This window comes from Marmota flaviventris, chromosome 5, assembly GCF_047511675.1.
Source record: "Marmota flaviventris isolate mMarFla1 chromosome 5, mMarFla1.hap1, whole genome shotgun sequence".
NCBI classification, from domain to species: Eukaryota; Metazoa; Chordata; class Mammalia; order Rodentia; family Sciuridae; genus Marmota; species Marmota flaviventris.
Window position 1 is genome coordinate 7924188 of NC_092502.1, and position 22612 is coordinate 7946799.

Sequence of the window (22612 nt, forward strand, 5' to 3'; positions counted from 1 at the left end):
TGCAAGAATCCAAATAAAAAACATAACATTCTAAAGAAAAAAATTTATTCTTTTATTTTATATTTCTCAATAGAGCATATTCACTTTATCTTTTTCCTGCCTGGAAATTTCTCACCATCTTCCGGACACATCTGCCAACCTCCCTCTTCCTCCACCTCCCTCCACTTCCCCAACCCCCTCATCTACATAGGTGCCACCGGGGGAGCCGCCATCCTCCATGAATGATAGTGTCCACTTCTGTGGGGGGACTTCTTAGGGGTGAAGCTGCTTTAAGAGGACATATGCTTTTTTTTTTTTTTTTTTTTTTTAGAACATTATAGTCACACATGGTAGTAGCTGGGTAAATGCTAACAGAACCTTACATGCATGGAATGCCATTTCAGTTCATGTCCCCCCTTCCCTCTCCTCCTGCCTCCCCCTATTCTCCTTTCTCTGCTCTATTGGTCTGCCTCTCCCTAATCTATTTATTTTTAATTGGTTCTTTGTACTTATATATAAAGGTGAAATTCCCTGTGCTGTATTTATGTATGCACATAACATGCTTTTTAAAGAATTCATTCTGCATTTCCTCCTCTTTCCCATCCCTCCCCTCTCCCTGTCCTTCCTTTGCCCGATTCATCTTCCCTAAACCTCTGTGATAACCAGTACTTCCCTCTGTCTTCCTTTATTTTACTCTAGCTTCCACCTATGAGAGAAAATGTTCAACCTTTGATTTTCCGAGACCGTCTTCTATCACTTGGCATGATGTTCTCCATTTCCATCCATTTGCCAGTAAAGGGCAAGTGCTTTTATAAACTTCAGTAGCTACCACCAAACTATTGCAGAGAAATGGCAGCAATTTGCACTGCAGCAGTAGTGAGAGTGTCCGTTTCCCAGGAGGGTCACCAACAAAATGTTGTCAAGCTTCTGGCCCCTGGACTCACACAGCTGGGTTTAGAAGAAGTGAGCAGGGGTGCACTGTCGGGTCTGGTGTGGCGCTGCCTGCCTCCTCACACTCACGGACTCCTCTCCATGGTGCAAGGGAGAAGTGGTATTGTCATTTCACGGATTAGACACTGGAGATTTGGAGGGCAGCCTGTCTGCCAGGTCTGCACTCATCATCCCGGCCAGTGTCTTTCAAGCTTGAATGTCCTTTAGAATCCTCAAATGGCTTGTGAAAAGTAGGCAGGGCCCCACCTCCAGAGTCTCAGACTGAGAGAGTGTAGGATGGGGCCTAGGACGGGAAGTTCTAGGCCCCATCCCACACTCTCTCAATCTGATGCTGTAGTCCAGGGACCACACTTTGAGAATCACTGTTCCTGCTCTCCTCATACGGGACCCTACATGGACATGACCTTGCTGATCTACCCTTGCCCTTGGTTGGGTGATCATTTGAACTCTGCATGTTTATATGCTGTATGCATGTGTATAACTGGAACTTTCAGGGTCTTCCAAATGTCTCAAGTAAGTTCGTGACTGATGATGTACTTCCTCAAGACTGCTTCCCCAGCTCCTTAATGGAGATGATGCTCAGAGGACACCACAAGGGAGTCATAAGGAAAGAAGGATGCAAACCACACTGGCAAGATTGGAAAGGCTGTGCTAAGCTAGTTAGAATGGTTCCCACTGATGGAGAAGCCATGATTTGTGTAGGAAAGCATAGGGTTACTCTCACTGAACGTTGCTGGAGGCACTCGGCTGTGGGGCTGGGGTGTCACCGTGGTTCCTTCCCAGCCACACTCTAGCTTTGCGGTTCAGTTATCCATGGTGCATCCCAGTTCAAATTTACTAAAAGGAAAATTCCAGAAATAAACCACTCATAGGTTTTAATAACTTTTATGACATCTTGTTGTAATTGTTCGTTGTTATTACTCGTGACTGTTGATCTCTTACTGGGCCTGATTTATGGATTAAACTTCATCGTAGGTATGAATGTGTCAGGAAAAAACAACACAGCAGCAACCAAACTGCCTACCTGAGGCTCAGAACCACTGGGGCTCCTGGGAATTGCCCCCTGAGGATAAGGCGGTTGACCATATGTGGGGTTCAGGAAGGTGGGACACTGGGAGTCCAAATAGGAATATATTTCTCTTGAAGGGGTAATAGGAATATTTTTTCATTAGGAGTTCCTAATGGAACCACAATTATTAAGTCTGGATGGAAGGTAGCAGCCACTATGACACACAAATTGTCTTGTCCTCTGTGTACAAATAAAAGAGAGAATTTATTTTCATTCTGAGTTTATTTAACATTTCGATCAGTTGAACTGAAATAATACATTGACTCCAACACGGGCAAGACGCTGGGCTAACACTGAAACGGTATCTGCCAGTCGGTGACAGCTCACCATCCTGACTCTACACCTTGTCCACGGAAATTAACTGTTTACCATAATAAGCTTATTGCACTTCATGTGGATTGTTTCCTTCAGAAAAGGTATTCCTAAAAGATGGGTTCCTTTGTTCTTTTTTTATAAAATGTGATTAAACCATACAGTTAATATTTCTACATAGAAGCATTAAGAGTCTGAAGCCTCAATATCCAGGTTTAAAAGGACAAGCCTCAGCTTTGTGGTGCCGCTCCCCAGTGGTTTGGCCGTGTCCCCCCAGTGTGTGCCCGTTCTCGGGAGCCAGCAGGCTTCCAGCCGGTCGCTGGACTGTCACAGAGTGCAGGCTCTGCCGGCCCCGGGCTAGCTGGGGGGTGGACTGAGAGGAGCGGGCACAGCCTGGAGGCCCCGGCTTCTTACCAACAGCGCTTTCATGGCACGGAGATCTGCCTGGAATCTCAGGCTTTTTGTTGCTTTTGAGAGAGAAGCATCGACAGTTGCAAAGTCTGCCCAAGGCCAGAACGCCATGGGGAAGCGTTCTGCTGCGACAGCAAGTCCTCAAGCAGGAGATTCTAGCAGCTCCAGGGAAGTCAGAGCTTCGGATCTGCTCACCCTTTCAGAGAAAAGAGGAACACAGACACAAGGCACCGCAGCTTTTCTTTATCAAGAAACTGTTTGCACACACTGTCAGGAGAAAGGGTCCATCAAAAGTAAATAGTTTCTAAATATTTTTTACACTTACAAATCTCTGAATTACAATGACATTGAAGTACATCGATGAACAGGTGCCTTGGTGAACATCTACAGACTGGAAATCATCGGTTACATTACAGACTCGATGGGAATGATGGAAATCACTACCGTGATGTATACAGCAGCCCGCGGTCCAGCCTTTTCAAACAGGAAGGAATGTAGGTACCATAGTCAAGTAAAACTCACAGTTACTGATTTATGCACATGTTAACTCTGTATCCTTCTGAAAGCCACAGAGGTCTACAAGGATGGCAGGGTGAGCCACGCAGGGAAGGGGACTGTCACTTCTAGGAAACCAGCCAACCAGATTCATGCCGTCACATAGCCCAGGCACAGAACACACTTCCAAAATGAGACATTTGCTATAGTTAAGCTGCTTGATCATATGATGGAAATAACTGAATATAAAGCCAACAACTGCAAAGTAAGATCAACATGTTTATAAGAATAAAATCCAATAAAGAAAATGCACCGACAATATGGATGTGCTTAACTGTCGGTGGTGGGGGTGAGATGCCCGGCCTGGGGCTCTACTTCCGGAGTCTGTGAAGGAGCCTTTACCTAAAGTTCCAAGATCTGCACCACCTACTTCACCCTTGCCCTCTAGCCACACAGGAAGGAAGCAGTGCTCCCTTAGTACTGAGGGTGAATGTCTATGCTCTGCCTGGGACTTCTGCCTTCCCAGGTCACTGCTGGGATCTCCTGGATGGAAGCAGAGTGGTAATGACACTTGATGCTTTGGATCACCTTTGCGCCGACTGAGCATCTATCTACCAAGCCTATCCTAAGTGCCTACTCTATGCCTAGCAGTACCTTTTAAAAACCCTTGGCACAGGGTGGGGTATTGTCTTTGAGAAGCAGTCACTGTGAAAGCTACAGGGGGGTGTTCTCTAAGTCATCATCATTGAAACATGAGGGAGCCAACAGGTGTCAGGCCACTGGCCCGCACCACAGGCAGCGGCCTCAGCAGCAGCTTTATTCTAAAAGGCTAACGTGGAGTTTGGAGAAGCCGGAACCCCGGCTGACCGGACCTTCCTCACGACACGGCTACACAGGGCTTGCAGCGGGCAGGATCAGCTGTCGAGGTTTCCGTCCCTACTTTACAGTCCCTTGTTGAAGTACACGCGCTGCAGCTCAGGATGGCTCTCTTGGATCTTGGCTCGCAGCTCAGCCTCCAAGCCTGTCACGCTCATGGAACTGGGAGGGGGAGAAAGGACACGGTTACTTTGGGGGCCAAAGTGTGAGACAGAACTAGAAGAAGTGGGGAGAGGAGGACACAGGTCTGGAGACCCAGGGCTGGTGCAGCAAAACAGTCCTCCCAAGGCTGCAAAATCCAAGTCCAGCACCTTCCACAAGATGGACGGTCACTAACGATCACAGAAACACAACTCCCAACACCTCACTCCTTAACCTCTGCTATTGCTAAGGGCTGAGCAATCTGTGGAAGTATGCAGAGGTGACACTCAGGCCTTCTGTGTCGGGGAAGCACCGTGTGGCCATGCCACCACCCCCCCCCCCAGGAAAACAATGGAAATTCACCACTGACAGAAAGACGTGAGCACTCGGCAGGTGTCCAATACCAAATACATGCGTGTGCTAGCACAACTCTGTCTACTGCGCCACAACACCCATTCCCGCAAAACTTCAGGGAATACCAAAATGTACCAGAAGGAAAAAAAAAGAAAAAAGGAAAGGAGAGAAAAAACACACAGTGGGGGGCAGTGGCCACGCCTGTGATCCCAGCTACTTGGGAGGCTTAGGCAGGAGGATCACAAGTTCAAGGCCAGCCTCAGCAACTTAGCCAAGACCCTGTCTCAATGTAGAATAAAAAAAGGGGGCCTGGGATGTGGCTCAGTGGAGAGCACTTGCCTAGTATGTACCAGGCCCTGGGTTCAATCCCCAATAACAGGGCAGGAAGGCAGGGGTGATTTGAATGCATTACAGCAGCAAATATATTAAGCTTTATTTATTTTACATATACGTATTTGAGATGTGGTAACACATAAGCTGAAGAGTCAGGATATGAATTTGTATGAAAATATGTAAAAAGAGTAAAAGAAAAATTGTGAATATAGAAAAGAAAACTTGGTAAAAAACTCCACAGTGGCTATTTTGCACACGATGGGACTGTGAGTAACCTTGTCAGTGACAATGATTCTCAGGTATAGACCATGTGGTCTTGGAGAGCCGGACCCTGGGACGTGAGTGGCTGTGGAAAACTTCTCACTTCTAACTGGAGTTTAAATGTTGGGAGGAACCCAGCAAAACCAAGGATAGGTGGGGTTCTACATCTGGAATCCCTCCGATCTCAGAACTACAGACACTGCTGTTCTCAAGGCTCCTGGGTCCCTCTTTATTATTCACACATAGTACGTCCCAGCCCCTGCGTGTGACGGCAGCCGATGGCCACTGGTGCACATGTGCCATCTACCAGAGAAACGAACGATTCTCAGGTTGAGCCCCAGATTTGGGGGTTTGTGCAACGGATGGGGCATGAATCTCCCAGGTAGAGATGAGGAACTTCCTCTGCCCTGGTTTCCAGAACAGTCTGAGGCACCCTCTACAAAGCGTGCCTCTCTGGATATTAGGGTGATGAGTTCCCTGCTGTGAGAATTAAACCTCTACCCACAACCTGGGTCAAGGACAGAGGAAGAGCAGGCAAAAGGTGGCATCTGTGTGGTGGGGGGACCCTGAGGAAGTTCCTTCCAAGGTCGCCCCAAACCTACCTTGCAAGGCCAGGGCAGGAAGGACCTGCTGGCCATGAAGGAAAGAGCAAGGCAAAGGCAAGGGGTGTGGGCACGGAGGCACACCCCAGAGCAGAGCCTCGAGCCTTGGCGTGAGCTGAAGGGGAGGCCCGGGCGCACATGCAGCTGATCCTGCACCAGCCAATTCTGACTTACATCACAGCAGACCCAAGCGCAGCTTGTGATAAAGGCACACGCCCAACAAGCTTTTAAGGAAAACACCAAGCGGGAAGGAGGGATGTAAAGCAAGCACAGAAACTCCCCAGCCAAGCGCATACGCCCGGCTGGGGCTGAAGTCCCGTGCCTGGTCTACAGCTGCCCTGGCCCATGGATGGACCCCAGTGAACCACACTTGCATTTGATGAAAGCAAATCTGCAAAGTTAACCTGACTCTTATAAAACATTGGCACATTTTCCAGACTCAACAGTAGGGGGTGGAAAAGAGCTGGAGAGGGCTTGGCAGCTAGGCTGGGGTGGCGGGGGTGCCCGTCTCTCCTCCGGGAGCCCTTGGCCTCACTATTTCCATGAGTCTCAATGCCCTCATCCGCAAAGTGGAACACCAGCCTTGTCTCCCACTGGCCTCTAGGATTAGGACTCACAATCATCCCGAACAACAGAGACAGACCTTTTCTGAGGAAACAGGGCACAGCACAGGGGCGTGGCAAACACCAAGCTTAAAAAAAGAGAGAGAGAGAAATCAGAGTTTTGAAATGGTCAGCTTCTCAGATTCTTCTTTTCTTTTATTTTTGTAACAAACCCCTTTCTTTCTTTAAAACATTAGATGACCTTACAAAAAAATGTCCTGTTCACATATATTTTATTACCTGAATTGCCAAAATAACGAAGCAAAAGGAATCAAACTAAAACCCAAAGAGATAACAGGATTTAAGAAGGTCCCCCAGTCGCCCCAATGACTGTGGATTTCTGTAGAAGCAGCTTACTTCTCTTCCATGAGTTCCGGAGGTTCTGGGGTGGTCTCCTCTCCAAAGCTCTGTCCCCCTGTGTCCACCCTTTCTCTTACCTTCATAGGTGATGTCTTTATTTTTTTAAAAAGAAATCGATTATCTAAAAGAAATCTCTATGCTAACTACCCTGGCTGATCACCACTCATGGCACATGGGTATGAATTATCACACTGCTCCCCACAGACACATGCACAATTAAAAACCAAATTCGTTTTTTTGAAATGTATCTCCTCCTCACCAGAAGCCCACGAGGCCAACTTGGATGGGTGCGCTCAGCCACGGGAACCTCTGTGGAGAGACATAAGACCGTGAGTGCTTCTGAGAGGCCCCAGAGAGCGCGCCTGCCCATAGCCAGAGGGACGCTCTCACAGCACGGGACCCAGATGCAGAGCGGTTAGTCGGCTCGGGAAGTGCGTGCATTAGTATTGACTTCGGGTGGCCCCGTGGTCTGTTGGGAACACAGGTGCACAGTCCAGGGGCTTGCAGTTCCTTTTCCCGGGACGCGCAGCCCAAGGGCTGCTTACTGCACAGGGGACATAGGTAAACAGCTACCACCTAATTATGATTGACCTCCTGGCTGGGGAGACTGTACTGCCTGATGTGCTCCCTTCCGGCCAGCTACTGGAGGTGGGGAGAAGGCAGGCGGCTCCCAGGCCCTGAGCTTCAGTGTCCTTGCCAGGATGAAAAACAGGCATCCTCGTGCTTCTCAAAGTGTGTGGCCGAAGAGGCACCAGAGGACCTCGGGGAGCACCTAGACCTTCAGAGAGCACCCAGAAGTGCCCGGGGCAGGGCAGAGACTAGCAAGCACCACCAGCCAGCGGCCCTCGCACCTTCCGCTCTCGGTTTTAGTTGCTGTCAGTATGGCCAAAACTCTGTCTGGTATAAAATTCGTTACCAGTCACTTCCTTTTTAGTGAAATACAAACGTTGTTAGATCTTTAGTCTTCAAAAAAGGAGCAGCACCAAGAACGAAGGCAAAGAGCAGGACACACAGGTTATGCCCCGGAGGCCGGGAGGCGGCAACCAAGCCTGAGGGGGTCGAGACCCGCAGCCACAGAGAAGGGCCAGCACAAGCATGCGGCAGGGAGGCGTACCCTGGTCCCCACGGAGACTCCTCCAGCGAAGAGGAACAGCAGGAGGGTCAAAGTAAAGGGAGAAGGGCAGGGACTGGAGAGAAAGGGAGAAATGTCATCAAGAGGAGACGGATCCACGCAGGCTATGCAGAACCCCCGCCTTCAGACAGAAAGGACAGAGCAGGTGCCACTGAAGGTGGCTGTGTCCTGGGGAGTGTGTCCTCATCAGCTCTGTCTTTATGCCAACAGCACAGAGCATGCAAACCCAAGCGGCTGCCACACCACCAGGTGGCATAACCCCATGGGACTGCCGTCATCCCCGTGGCCCATCACAGACAGAAATGTCCTCCTATAGCACAGGACTGTCTGATGCAGGGTTCCCGTGAGGAGGTGGCGAATCTCACCCAGATGTCCCTAGACATGTGACACCTGGGCGGGCACACAGCCTTGACAATGGGTGGAAGCCCTTCCAACAGGCATCTCCATTAGCTCATGTGGTCTTGATTTTAATTACTGCAATGACTAAAAGCACTTTTTTCTTTGGACTTTTTTTTCCCTTTGGACTGGTGGTTGAACCTGGGGTTGCTTTTACCCCCAAGCTACACTCCCAGGCCCCCACCGCTTTTTTGAAACACCAAGTTGCCCAGGTTGACCTCGAATTTATGATCCTCCTGCCTCAGTCTCCTAAGCTGCTGGGGTTTAGGTGTGAGCCCTGTGCCTGGCTGCTGGTTTGTTTCCCGAGTGAGCATTGACGGAGTTCTTCATGCATTCTGGCTGCAAAAATTTCCTCCCAGTCTGTTTCTTGTTTTTTTTTTCCTGTACAGTTTTTGAAGAGCGGAATTTTAAAAATTTGATGAAGGCAAAAATTTATCATTTTATTTCTTGACTGGGCTTGAATTTTGGGTGTTGTTTAAGAAGAGATCTTTGCTAATCAGTGCTCCATATTTTCTTCCAGTACTTTTATGATCACAACTTTTATATTTGTTTTCTATAAACATTGAGGGCTTATTTTTGTACATGGGTCTATTCCCCACATATTGCCAATATCCCTGCCAACCTAAAATGTCACAGCTCTCCTACCAGGTGTCGTGCTGTGTCCTCAGGAAGCTTGTGTAGACCACATGTATGGCTGGTCCTGTGTAGGTGATTGCCCACCTGCCTCAGCTGGGTAACAGTTCCTCTATGCTCCATGCTATAGTTACCGTGCATGGTAACCTTTTGTCCTGGGCCCCTTTCCTCTACCATGCTGTCTGCTCCTGAGAGTGGGGCTTGTGCCCTGCTTCTGTGACTCAGGCTCCTACCACATTGCTTGGTATCCGATGGGCACTCAGGAGAGGGCTAATGAATAAACAGTGACCAAGAATGAAGAAACAAACACCACCATCAATCAGTACAGTCCTGAAAAGCCATTGGTCGTTATTAAAGGGAACAGAAAAGAATCACATTTAAAAGGAACAAGAACTATTATAGGACCCAAACTATACCAATTTTATCCCCAATGAGAGTGTCAGCAAGAGTGACCTACGTTAAAAGTGACAACAGGGCCCGTTCTTCTAGAAAACTGTTTACAAAAGCACCATGATTTTAGTCAGTGGACTTCTTGGTAGCTGTAAAATTTTCCATGAGTCACCTGCCCATCCTGGGCGCCTCTTCCCAGTGCTCCACTTGGGGAAAGATGGAGCGTAGGGAGGATGACTCATGCACTTGCTCCCCACGCACTGTCGTTTAAAAAGCCCGGATTGCTCAGTTAGTTGGAGTCTGCAGAGGAGGGTGGTCATGCGCGAGGCAAAAGCCCAGATCAGTGTGTCCTTGCAGAGGAGGCGCACCTGGCGTGGGAGCCAGACCCAGGCAGACTCTGCGGCAGGGGCAGGGTGTCCCGCCACAGGAGTGAGCTCTGAGTCTTATAAAAGGTGTGCAGTGAAGCCCTCTTTTCCAAGCAGGGTGTGAAAATGCTCTGCACACCGAGAAGTGTGGACATGGATAAAACCAGCTCTGCAAATGCGGCAGCTGTTATTCTACTGTTTGAAAAATCATATTGATGTCCCTGGTTTGCGTTCATTTTAAAACTTTTTCTCCCTCTGCAAATGTTTCAGAAATGGCCCATATCCAGCGAGTCCCAGCCTCACCTCTACCTGGGCAAAATGCAGCATTTACCTGCAAGGTGCCACTGACCTGGGAGTGGTGGGGTGTGAGGGACCCCGCTGCGCTTGGCCGTTACTTTTTCAAAGCCACTTCTTCCACTGGAATCTGAAGTACAGCAGCCACCAGACCTCCTGTGGCCAGGGAGGGGCTCAGGCAGACCCCTGGGCTATTTGGACAGCCTCTCTCTTACACCTTGCCATAGCACTCCAAAAACTTCAGCGTGGGGGTGGGGCGGGCAGGGGCTCCGTGGAAAGAGTGAGTAAGGTGCACCCTTTCAAGTTATGATGACAGCTCAGCTAAACCACACATTACAGGGGTAGGGAGAACAGTATTTATTCATCTTTCTACTTTTGCAAAGGATTGAACAGTGTGGCCACAGTGGCCTGGGATGCAGGTGTCATTTGGTAGGTCCTCCCACGTGAGAAAACACCAGGACGTAGCCACAGTGACTCCCACCTCAGGTGGGAGGAGGAAGCGAGTCTCCCCAGGGACTAGCTGTTCAGCGTCAGTGTGGACAGAAATGCAGACCCATAGAACTTCTGGACTTCCAGCCATGGCCAGGCACATGTCAGCGGCTAGAGGATACTTAGGGTCCACTGGCTGGAGCCAAACTCGGCCGAATAATGACCCGCTGGTGGTGGCAGCTGATAAGATTCTTAGCCTCGACTCCACAGCCAACCTGTTAAGGTGCCCTGCCAACTGGATGTTGGGGGCATTTGAGAGGCTGAGACAAAGGGGCAGGAAAAGCTTACATGCTGAGGATGCTGCCACGGAAGGTGACCTCCAAACTGACTTCCACGTCACCTGCAAAACTCTTGACGATGGTGGCCTGGTAAGAGTACTGGTTAGACCACCTTTCCCACTCTGGTCTTGCAAAAGCTGTTACTTTAATGCCACACAAACAAAACAAGATGGCAATTCCCAAGTTTTTCACACAGCTGGAAATCTGTCTTGCTTGCAAAGTGTGATTTCTCTTAAATGTGGCAGGAGAAGAAATCTGCTTTATTAAGTGTGCCTTTTGATTCCCTGCTGCTTCTAAAGTCATCCATGTCGATACTGATGAGTTAAGGGATCAAAAGTTGCTTGGGTCCGCATACTGCAGACCTAGGGACTTCCAGGATCCAGAGAGCAGACAACAACCCAGGGCATCAGAGGGGTGACCATCGGATGCGGCAGCTGTTACTCTACTGTTTGAAAAACCATATCGATGTCCCTGGTTTGCGTTCATTTTAAAACTTTTTCTCCCTCGAAGTCTGAACCACCTCTTCTAAGTCAAGCAGAGATGGTCAGATGGACGTTTTCTCAGGTTTCTTAAATCATGAGGATGTCAAACCTGATGGATTCCAGCTGACCATATCATGGGTAGTGCTTAGACAAGTGTTGTCCTAGCCTATAAATGAATCCTTTGGGAGCTTTAAACCATTAATCATTCCCAATCTTGGCACCAGAAAGAGATTTCAGCAAAACTTTTTTATGAATCTTCAAAATACAAATTTGTCAAAGAAGAATGTGAAATGAGCCCACAGTTACAATCTGGTGTGCACACAGTCCCCCTTATCCACAGGGACCCTCCTGACCTCAGTGGGCGCCTGCAATGTTGGGTGGGATGGAACCCCACACACAACATGCTCGCTTCTCCTGTGGGACAGTTCAGACACACCCATGGGGCAGTCTGATTTCTGAGTTAGGCACATTAAGAGATCGACAGTGATAACTAATAACAAAATAGAACAACCACATAACAATACACTGTGATCCAGTCGCCAGAGTCACTGCTCTGTGCTTCAGGGCCATTAAGCAAATTAGGGGTTACTTAACACAAGCACTGTGGTACCATGACTGTTGATTTAATGACCAAGATGGCTGCTGAGGTTACTGGGCGGGTCGTGGGAGCAGAGTGGATATGCTGGACCCAGGGCTGACACTGCCCAGAAGGGCGTACAACTTATAACTCATGAGTTGTTTATATCTGGAATTTTCCATTTAGTGTTTTTGGACCACAGTTGACTACAGGTAGCTAAAATCATGGAAAATAACACCAGAGACAGGTGACTGCTGTTTCAGGAGATTGCTGCTTGAGTATAGGTGGAGCTGTTGGTATTCCTGTTCATCTAGTGATTAAGGTTGTCAGAAACCTACAAAGGAGACGGATGGGACTCGGATTTTTGCCGGTCAGCTTCCTGGGGCAGTGCAAGGTCTGTGGACTTCCTCTGGGAGCCGTACAAGGAGCAGAGACAGTTCGTCACTGCAGAGCGACTGTTCTCTGTGGCACCGTGCACGCTATTATGTAAGACTCCCAGGGCTAGCGGTTCCACAAACTACAGTGTGGGGACCACGATGCTCCATGTCTCCAAGGCTCTCAGGAACAGGAGAGGAGTGCTGGGGAGGGGGTCCCGGATGTGGGCTCGGGGCATCCATGGGCAATGGTCTGGGAGTGTCTGTCAAGTGAGGTGCTCACTAGCACTGTTTTTCCACAGCATTATTTTCTTGGCTTATTTTTCAAAGCATGGACTTGAAGAGAAAGTGCTCACCTACTGCTTCCCTCAGTTTCCCCACTGGGACCCCCAGAGTGAGATCCAGGAACACGCCCCTGACCTCACACAGGAGGTTTGGTCTGTGAGCGGTGGCCTCTCTCCAGAGCTTCACAGTGGCCCTTGCAGTTACAGGTTTGCTGCTAAGACTCAGAAGAGCTCACCCCATGGGACCTGCCGTATTCACCACAGCACACCTGCCCTCGCAGTGAGGACCTGGGCCACTGTTCCAGGCAGGTCCAGCCACACCAGCTTCCCAACACAACATACCCTACTCGTCTAAGAACTGGGAAACTGAGGTGGATCAAAGTGGTGCTCACCCTGCATGGCACAGCGCGCAATCCAGGAAGGACGCTGGTCGTGGGCCGAGACGTCCCAGTTACAGCTTCAGTTTCAATCTGTGACAGGCCTTCAGGGCACATAGCTGATAGATAATGAATCATCTATACACAGCGGGGTCTAAGTCCAGTTCCCCAAATTACATCTTCATTCCTGACACTAACGACAGGGACCTATGGACATAATCCAAACTCACGCCGTCTACTCGTTTCACATAGCTGGGACACAACAGGTGACCTGGCATGCAGCCCCCAGGACCCTCTCAGTGGCAGTGCTCTTCATTTAGGAACACTGCCCCAGACATCTGAGGTCAGAATGGAATGTCCCCAGCAACATCACCGCGTTTACATAAGTGCCCAAGAGACATGGACCTTCCTGTTCCTTACCTGCTGCTGGGGCAGGAGACATTCTGTGTGTGTGTGTGTGGGGGGGAGCTGAGGAAGGGCAGCAGCCGGCACTCACCTTCAGGAAGGCCTTCTTCTCCAGAGTGTTCATGATAAACGGAGGGATGGCTGGGAGAAAGCACAGAGCACAGAAAGCTCGACTGAATGACTGTTTTCGGCTCAATTTGTTTTTTCAAAAATTCGACAGAAGGCTTATGTCACTTGGGCTGTTTTTACATTGGCAGGGTGAAAACTATTTGTAGTGATTCTTTATTAAATTCAAATTTGTTGATGATGGCCCACTGTGCATGCATCAAAAGACTGTATGTCGCATGCATCTGTCCAATTAAACCAATAATCATAAGATAAATAAACTTAAATTTATAAAATTGCAGAAGTTCGCAAAATAACATAATGCTCTCTGCCAGCCAGAAAGGTCTATAACCTTGAAAGGAATTCTACACTGAGCTTTTAAAAGGCAACAGCATGGGCATCAGGAATGATTCCCCCACAGCCTTCCTTGAGCGTCCACCATGCATGCAGGACAGCTGAGGGATCCTGACCAGAATCATGCAGAAGTTGCTTTAATATGGGCTGGGTGGGCTACCTGTGAGCTGGGTGACCTTGGTAAGGCTGCCTGATTTCTCTGGGCCTCTGTGTTCTGTTCTCCTGTCTATCAAACAGTGGGCATTATGTTAAACTGGTGGCCATGACTAGACCTCGGGTGCAGGGGCGACATCTGGGACCTGGGTGGCAGCACTGGCTCATTAGCTCATAGCTATCCACGTATTTAAGGTCACACCAGCTGTTTCAATGCAGCTGACAGAAATCCTGGGTTTCTTTCCTGGAGATCAGTGTTTACAATAACCAAGTTGCTGGAAATGAACTTCGTTAGGACTTACAGGGGAAAAGCCTAAACCCAGAGCAAGCGAGGACCATAAGTGGGAGTGGCCATTTGGTTCCCAAAACCGCGGGAGCCAGGGCTCAGCAGGCGTGTCCAGGGAGCTCTGTGGCCTCCTCACAGGTAGCAACAGGGTCTGGCTCTGGGCTCTAGGCCTGGAGTTCACACTGTGGCCTCCTGGGCGGCCCACAGAACACCCGGTGTCCCCACATGGCAGCGGAGGTGCCTGTGTGCAATCAGATGAGGCCGACTTTCCCAGTCAGCTGGAAGGCAAACACAGCTGGCCCTGGCCCTCAGGGTTGTGGGGGACCCCGGGGGTGCCCAAACCCTGGATGTGCAGGTCCCCTGGAGAAGGTTGGCGTCCATGCAAGTGACCTTCCCACCTCCTCCTGTGTACTTAAGGTCACCTCGAGATTACATGTGCCGCCTGGTACCATGTCCATCTCTGTGAACAGCTGTCATGCTGAATTGCTTAAGGAACAACGACAAAGGTAAAATCCTGCCATGGTCCATGCAGATGCGTCCTCTCTGCGGGCTCATGAGGGGTGCAGGGTGTGTGGCTGTGCTCAGGCGGCCTTCACACACTCTCCCTGACTTTTGCTGCCTAGTCCTACTTGGCTGCCGAAGAGCATCCACAGTGACAGAAGGAATTTAGAAACAGCCGCAGGCGTGGTGGGAAAGCCTGACAGTAGCTGATTAGGTAGGCTTCATCTGAGAGCTTCCTCTTATAGCCAAGTGCTCTTCGCATGCAGCTTAAGTGATAAAATTAAACACACGAATTTCTGTTTTGTTTCATTTCTTTCAAAGACTGAGTGAGTCTGGGAACCTTCTCTAGGATTCCTGTCTCAAGGCAGCTTCCAGCCACCTTACGATGAGCAGGACACTCAGAGGAACTAAACACAGTGCCGGCTTTGTGGTCACACTAGCTCCAAGCCCTAGAGAGGAAATAGTCACTTGGCACACACTAACAGCTGTTCTAAGCATTCCCACATATTCTGTGTTCCCAGGGTTTCCAATGGCTACAGATGAATCTTCAGGAGAATTTATTTGTCTCCATTAAGTTTTGGGAATTCTAAGATTTACACAGATCAAATTCCTTCTCTTCAAATCCTCACCACTTGCACTATGTCACATGGTCCAAACACCCAAGTGTTATACAAACTTTGATGCACAAAATTATTAAAAATATTGCACAAAATCTTTAGAGCATGTGCATATGAGTAAATTCCATGTTTAGACAAGTAAACATCTTATCCCCAAGACAGCTCGTTATATACTCATTTTATGTAGGCAAATATTTGCCAAATTCAAAGAAATCCTAAATCTGGAACACAGTTGGTCCCCAGCCTTTGGGATAAGGAATACCCCTGCACTAGGTGTTTATTTAGTTGTTATTTTCTGCAGTTGCCACCAGAGGCAACTTTCCCACAGGAGAGTGACTTTACACTGCCTTGCTGTAGCTGGGACATGAGAAGTCTCCCCGAGCCTCCACGTATGGGGTGAATGAAGGATGGGGTGAATGAAGGGACGACGGAGACGCAGGTCCACTAACCCATGCCGGGGGCCGCCATGAGAATCCTGGAGACGACCACCTGGGAGATGGCCTGCTGTGCCGCATTCGCTGACTCGCCCAAGCGGTTCCCGTTGTCATCGGTGACTGGAATGCCAGCTTTGAGCTCCCTGCAGAACCAAACATAAGCAAAGGTGCCCACGCGTGCCCTCCTGCAGTACCCAGGACAGCGTTCGCTGACAAGATCAACCCTGCTGCATCCAGAGCCCACTCAGGCGTCACTTTTGGCACTGACAAATGTATTTTTAAATGCCATGAACAGGTTCAGTCCCCTCTGACAGACAAAGGGAAAATAACACTACCATACTTTAAAAAGGTGTACCCTTTCCAATAACAATATGCTCTGAAGACTAGATGTGCTAACTTGAGGATAAGGCTGATTTCCATGCTCACGTACAGTACTGAGCAACTTTCCAAACCAGGGGCAGATATAAGGCAAGGCATGGAGTCGACTAGCTGCATGGACACAGTCTAGACCACAGCTCTACTGGAGAGGCAAGACGAGGCACTAACACTAGAACTCCTACTGTTACCCTGTTTTTCTTTTTCCATTCCAAAATACTTTTTCTCCTTCTTTCTTCTCCATTAATTTTTGCCAATTCTAAAAAAATACCTTCAAAAGTACATATTAATATTTAAGCTCCAAAAGAAAGCCCCAAGGGAAAAAAGGGAACCTATTTGGAGAGTCAGCTTCTCCTGCATAGACCTTCTTCGTCTAACCCAACCTCAGCTCAGCAACAGCTTGAGCCATGTCCTAAGACCTTGGTTACAGAGAGTGGCTGAGCTAGCCTCAGCCCAGGCTCTCACCAGCCTGCTCTGGCAACTGGCAGCCCACGGCCAGGTGTACTGCCCCATGCACCTACCCTCACCCCAAGCCTGGAATACTTTGAGGCACATTCCAGATCACGCTTAATTTTATCTGTACAGTAAAAATATATTTTGGGAAATTTCAGTGAAGCCCATTATTACAAGAGATGTCCTGCCAGTGCAGTCCTCTGGGAGTGAAGGCCGGCCTTACCTTTGACGCATCAGCGGGATGTTAATACAATTGGCAGCAGCCACGGCAGCAAAGGGCACGAAGCGTCCTATGAGTGGCGACACGTGCTGCAGGAAGGTGACCGGCAGCGTCAGTTCCCCTCCTGTGGCCAGGTGGGCTCTCAGACCCTCCCAGACATGCTGTGAGCCCCGGGCATGCAGACACACAGCCAACAGCACCTTAAGGTGGTTTCCTTGGGGAGTTTTTGCTTTCCTGGCATGGGCACACTGGGACAATGCACACCCCTGGGGCACATCAGCAGCTTGGTGTAGCTGAAGGCACGTGGGCTCTGGAGTCCCAAAGTCCCAATGTTTGAGTTCAGATACTGCCTCCTTCAGCTCTTCAGAGGCCCGCGGCCACCACACAGACTCAGGGACTGCCAGGATGGGGCACTCAGAGGTTAGTGCACAGGGCCAGGCACAGCTGATCGTCCTGACTGGTGCCATTGGTGATAGCCCTTCCACACTCACAGGGGATATAATAAAGCATGCAGCTGCAGATAAAAGTGGAACAACAAAGCCAGGACCAGGACATTCCTGAGAAACACCAGGAGACTGGGGCCAGAGAGGTGAGACTGCACTGCCCCGCTCTGCCACCAGATGGCAGCCTGAGTACCTTGGTCAGCGCGTTCAGCCCCAGTGCTGTGGCCACAGCCCCCGTGGTTGCAGAAACATAAGCTGTTCCCAACTCACTGAAAAGGAAAAAGGAGATCACATAAATGACAAGTGCTGTCAAGAAACTGGCACTTGGGCCTGGGGCTCTGTGGTAGAGCACTCGCCCAGGACGTGTGAGGCCCTGGGTTTGATCCTCAGCACCACATAAAAATAAATAAATAAAATAAAGGTATTGTGTCCAACTAAATATATATATATATATATATATACTTGATTTATTTTTTTAAAAAGAAGAGAAACTGGCACTTGATTTGAAGAAACATGGGGAGAGAAGAGCATGATAAAAAAACCGGGAGTCCACAAGATGATGCTCTTCACCATTATTCAAAGAGGAAGCCAAGAGAAGTCCTTGAATAGTGGACTATAATAGCCCCAAGAACAAGCTTCTTCACAGAGACAATCCCAGATGGCAGACAGCACATAAGTCTCCTGGTGCTGAGAGCAGGGCGCGCCGGGGTGGGCCAGCCCAGTGGCCAGGGTGGGCAAACGCTGCGGCCAGGCGCTAACCGCAGAGACACTTCCCTCACATTCACACACACACACACAGGAAGCAGGACGCAGCGCTGCCATTCTTCCAACACTGCCTTGGTGGACAAAATACCACAACGCATGGGCTCACCCCAGACAGAGGGCAAGCAGCTGGCTCTTAGTGGGGACGGACACTGCTGGGTTGCAGATTTCAGTATCCACTGGATGAGAGCAGAATGGAACTGTGGGCTTTCAAAGGTAATTTTGAACCACCAAAAGGAAAACATTTTCTTTCAAGTGTTACACAAGCTACACTAACATTTTTGTCAACCTCTATCTTTAGCTCGTTTCTCTCTTTGTTCTAACAGGAGGTAAACTTGTGAACTCTCTGCTTTCTGTTGGGCTCCAGAGACAAAGCAGGCACAGGGTCACACCACCATGACCCACCTTGATTTCTGCAGAGGCCACACTGTTGACTTCCGTATTTTGATGCTGGGGGCTTTGATGCATGCACACTTAGGAGAGTAGAGCATGTCATTTATCAATGGTCAGACCTGAGGGCTCCCCAGCCTGTGCTCTACAGGGGCACCAAGCTCCAGAGTGCATGAGAGATGCCATTCTACCAGTGCTACTAGCAGCAGGAATACTGACAGAGAGGGCAGGTGGAAGGGGGCCTCTGTTTTGACCCAGAGGGAGGAGAAACTCTACTTTAAAAGATGTTATGCAGATTTCTGCACAGCATAAACAACATTTTTAAAAATGTATCTTCATTTTATTTATTTTTATGTGGTACTGAGGATTGAACCCAGACTTTAGCCCATGCTAGGCGAGAGCTCTATAGCTGAGCCACAACCCCAACCCCAACAAATGCATCTTTTGAAAAGGAAAGTATTCTGCTACCTTTCCTATCCTCTACTATACAACAGTTACTAATATGGCATTATGTAAAAAAGTGGATGTGTAACCAATATGATTCTGCAATCTGTACACGGGGTAAAAATGGGGGAGTTCATAACCCACTTGAATCAAATGTATGAAATATGATATGTCAAGAGCTTTGTAATGTTTTGAACAACCAATAAAAAAAAAAAAGAAAAGGAAAGTATTACCACTTAATCAGATGGGCATTGGGGAAGCAAGAGGAGGCGGAACCTGCGAGCTTACCTCATAGTGAGAGGGGCATCTCCACTTCTGTTGGTGTAATTGACGATGGCATTGAAGGACTGGTTGATCCACTGCCAGAACAGGACAGCTGGTGTGGTCCTGTAACAGAGCAAACCACCCCTCACCACCTCCACCTGGGACCAGCTACAGCCGGAGTCAGTGTGTGCATAGCGACCGCCAAGAGGAGGGGGCGGAGAGGAAGGCTGGGGCAGAGGCACAGGCCACAGGCTCAGGACCTGTTTGGTGGCTTTGGTCCTCTGATCAGTTTTCTCATTGCCAAGCTCAGAGGTTTACTGTGCGATGAAGGTAAACTGTAGAGAGCCTGACACAGAGGGACCATAAACGGCAGGTTCCTCCTCTTGGGCTGGGCAGTCCTGGCACCTCATAGCTGCAGTCCTATGTGCTACTGTGTGTCCATTTATGTGTCCAGGTTGACCTGCACCTGTGCTTACACCTACATAAGGTATTTTATATCCATATTTATATAAGTAGGCTAAAAGGAGAATTTGCTCTTAGATTCTATTTTCTTTTGGGTCTAAGATTTAGGAAAAACTTCAACTTCCCTTTGAACAACAAAAGAGATGCTACTTAGCAAGGGAGAAGGTAAAATGGATCTTAAAAGTGTTTCTTAAAGATAGATTTGCTGCTGAGCAGAGGTCAAATGTTTACACCAAATAGAACTAGAAATGAAATGACATATTTTTCTCCCCAGTGCAACAACACCCCTATTTTATTTTATTTATTTACTTTGGTTGGTACCACAGATTGAACCTAGGGGTATTTAACCACTGAGCCACAACTTTAGTCCTTTTTTTTTTTCTTTTTTTGAGACAGGTTCTTGAGAAGTTGCTTAGGGCCTCGTTAAGTTGCTGAGGCTGGCTTTGAACTTGCCATCCTCCTGCCTCAGCCTCCTGAGCTGCAGGATTATAAGCCTGCATCACTGTGCCTAGCTCCCCTATTTCATTTTTAATCATTTTAAATTTTATTTTTGTAGAATTTATTTGTAGAGTATAACATGCTGTTTGATATCCTTCTGAATAACTAAACCAAATTCATTGACACACTCATCACCTATATACTTAGGAAACAGCATTTATTTTTTAGACACTTACATATAAATATACACTTTGAAAAAAAAGACATGAGGGGTGCGGAATGCTTGTGCCACAGTGAAACCATTCTTATATGAATTAAAATGCACTGATCAACACAGGCGCCCTGGGTCTCTGGACAAGGGGCAGCCAGCTGGCTGCAGGGCACGGCTCACCTGTAGAAGGTCATCATGCACCCGGTGATGGTCATGTTCATGGGCACCTGGGCTGACATCCGCCCGATCAGGATCATCTTCTCCCCGGTGTCAGGGTGGAAGGCAGACTCGTACACGTACTTGGCTCTCCACAGCTCGTTCTCTGTAAGACCCGGAGGGACAACTCCTTGTCTAGGGACAGGACCACAAATAACACGGGGCGGCTCACTTCAAGTCCACACGGCACCCGCACAGGCCTCGGCACGCTCACAACTGCCTGCCGCGACGGTGCTAGCTTAGTTCTCAGCTGGCACCGACTTATCTGTATATTTATGCCTTTTTGACGCCGGGGACTGAACCCAGGCACACTCCACCACTGAGCTACGCCCCAGTCCCTGTCAGTAAAAACGTTAAAAACACAAAGGATAACAAGTACTTAAAATGAACACTTCAAACATATTCATCTGAAATTATCTGTAATTTGAATTTTTTTTGAAAAACTGTATACCAGAGAAGTATTCAACTTTGAAATATTCTTTGTTTTAAATGACATTAAAAAATGTAGTTTGAACTTTGCAAACTCTAAAATATTTTAACCAATTAGACAAAAGCTATGGCAATCAAGAACACTAATTCATTTTAAACCTGTAATTTGGAAACCTAGCTTAGGAAGACTCTTTAGTGTAAAAGAAATGTCAGGCACATCATTTGTTATTTCTTCTCTCTGTCAAAGGAATACCTGTCCATTGCCAGAAATTCAGAAAATGTACGAATTCATCAGAGCGATTAAATCACTGCAGCCTTAATGCAACCTGGTGAGCAGCTTCAGTCTCCCTCCCAGGGTCCATATGCTGAGTGTTTACGTAAAGGTGGGCACCAGACCTGCTGCTTCAACACCACCTTTTAAATTCAACAACATTTTATGAATGCTTCTGTGCCTACAGATATTAGTCATCTCTACTGGGTTGAACAGTGTTTTCCCCAAATTTCATGTCCACCTGGAACAATAGGATGTGACCTTATTTGGAAATGGGGTCTTTGTAGATGAAATTAGTTAAGATGAATGCTACTGGATCACAGTGGTTGCTAAGTCCAATGAATGGGGTCCTTAGGGAATGGCCATGTGCCAACATACCAGGAGGCCACGTGCTTTAGGAGGTGGAGCTCCCGTACCCACAGCTCAAGGCCAGCAAAGCATGCCCGGAGCCAGCAGGACTTAGGGAGATGCAAGGACACCGTCTCGCCTCCAGGCTTCAGAGGGAGCACCTGAACCTGGAGGCTGAATTTCTGAAGTTTTAAGCCACTTAGCTGGTGGTAAATTGTAGCAATCTCAGGAAACAAATGTGCACAGCATCTGCTGTCTGATTTTAAAACAAAGTAGGATTCCACTGCCCTGGTGTGAGCATCTGAACTGCTGAACTTTCTTCCTCTGTGAAGGATGAGGAGCACATACAGTTCCCTGGCAAGTGAGTCACCCCGCATGTGAGATTGCCTAGAGAGGAATGTGCAAGGTGGCTGACACCAAGGCTGTGCACCATGTTAAAGCTTCAGCTATGTCTCGGTCTTGATCATCATCAGCAGCAACAGCAGCAGTGCTGATATTTAAGTAACTTGAAAGTGTATTTTATATGTGGGGGATCACTAACCCGGGTGTGCTTTCTGCCATCCTGGATGATTCTTTCCTATGTGGCCAGGGAGGGGTAGGTGAGGCTCTGCCTAGAAGGTCTGATTGACCGTGATACAGTCGTGCAGATGTCCACCTGTGTTTTCCACAGTTCAGAACAGTGATTTCCCTTTTGTCACTAGTTTTTCATTTGCTTAAAATGTATCTTAACATGTGAACCTGTGAACCTTGCTTCACCTTATCTCCCAGGTGGCTGCCTGCTCTGGGCTGAGATTTCCTGAAGATCAGGTCTGCTTCCTAGACCTTCTCCTGTGTTCCCATTTATCTGCATATTCTGACACCAATGCCCACGATCTTAACTTATCAGTCCATCGTGATTGTTGCTGAAGCAACTGCAACTCTGACAGGGGAAAAAAGATGTCAGTGGCGGGAACACAAGGTTAAGGGAATAATTCTATCAAATGGGCCCACTGGGCTGACCCCCACATGCTTTCTATTCCAAGAAGCAATTTACTTGCAGCCCCGCCTGGCCTAAATGGACAGGATTTGTCAACATTTCTCAACAAACTACCTGTTATCTGCAGGAGAAATGCAGCCCGAAATAACATTGGAAGGAGGAACCCAAGTTATCCTGATGGGCAGATCTTTGTAATCCCTTTCACAGACTGAATCCCAGAACCCAGGGAGATGAGGAT

General features: G+C 48.4%; 1 protein-coding gene across 4 annotated transcripts in view; it reads right to left on the bottom strand.

Moving 5' to 3' along the window:
- Positions 1-2202: 2202 nt before the first annotated feature.
- Positions 2203-22612, bottom strand: part of Sfxn1 (sideroflexin 1) — a 39538-nt gene continuing 19128 nt past the window's right edge. For 3 of the 4 annotated variants that reach the window (XM_071611979.1, XM_071611980.1, XM_071611981.1), the window contains 10 exons: positions 20315-20485; positions 19048-19146; positions 17357-17432; positions 16724-16809; positions 15688-15815; positions 13314-13363; positions 7861-7933; positions 7006-7055; positions 6428-6475; positions 2203-4255 (listed from right to left, as the gene is read on the bottom strand). In XM_071611979.1, the coding sequence (XP_071468080.1) occupies positions 4226-4255; positions 6428-6475; positions 7006-7055; positions 7861-7933; positions 13314-13363; positions 15688-15815; positions 16724-16809; positions 17357-17432; positions 19048-19146; positions 20315-20485 (811 nt within the window). In that variant the 3' untranslated portion in view covers positions 2203-4225. The remainder of the gene's footprint in view (positions 4256-6427; positions 6476-7005; positions 7056-7860; positions 7934-13313; positions 13364-15687; positions 15816-16723; positions 16810-17356; positions 17433-19047; positions 19147-20314; positions 20486-22612) is intronic. The other variant, XM_027938597.2, reaches the window with a different exon arrangement.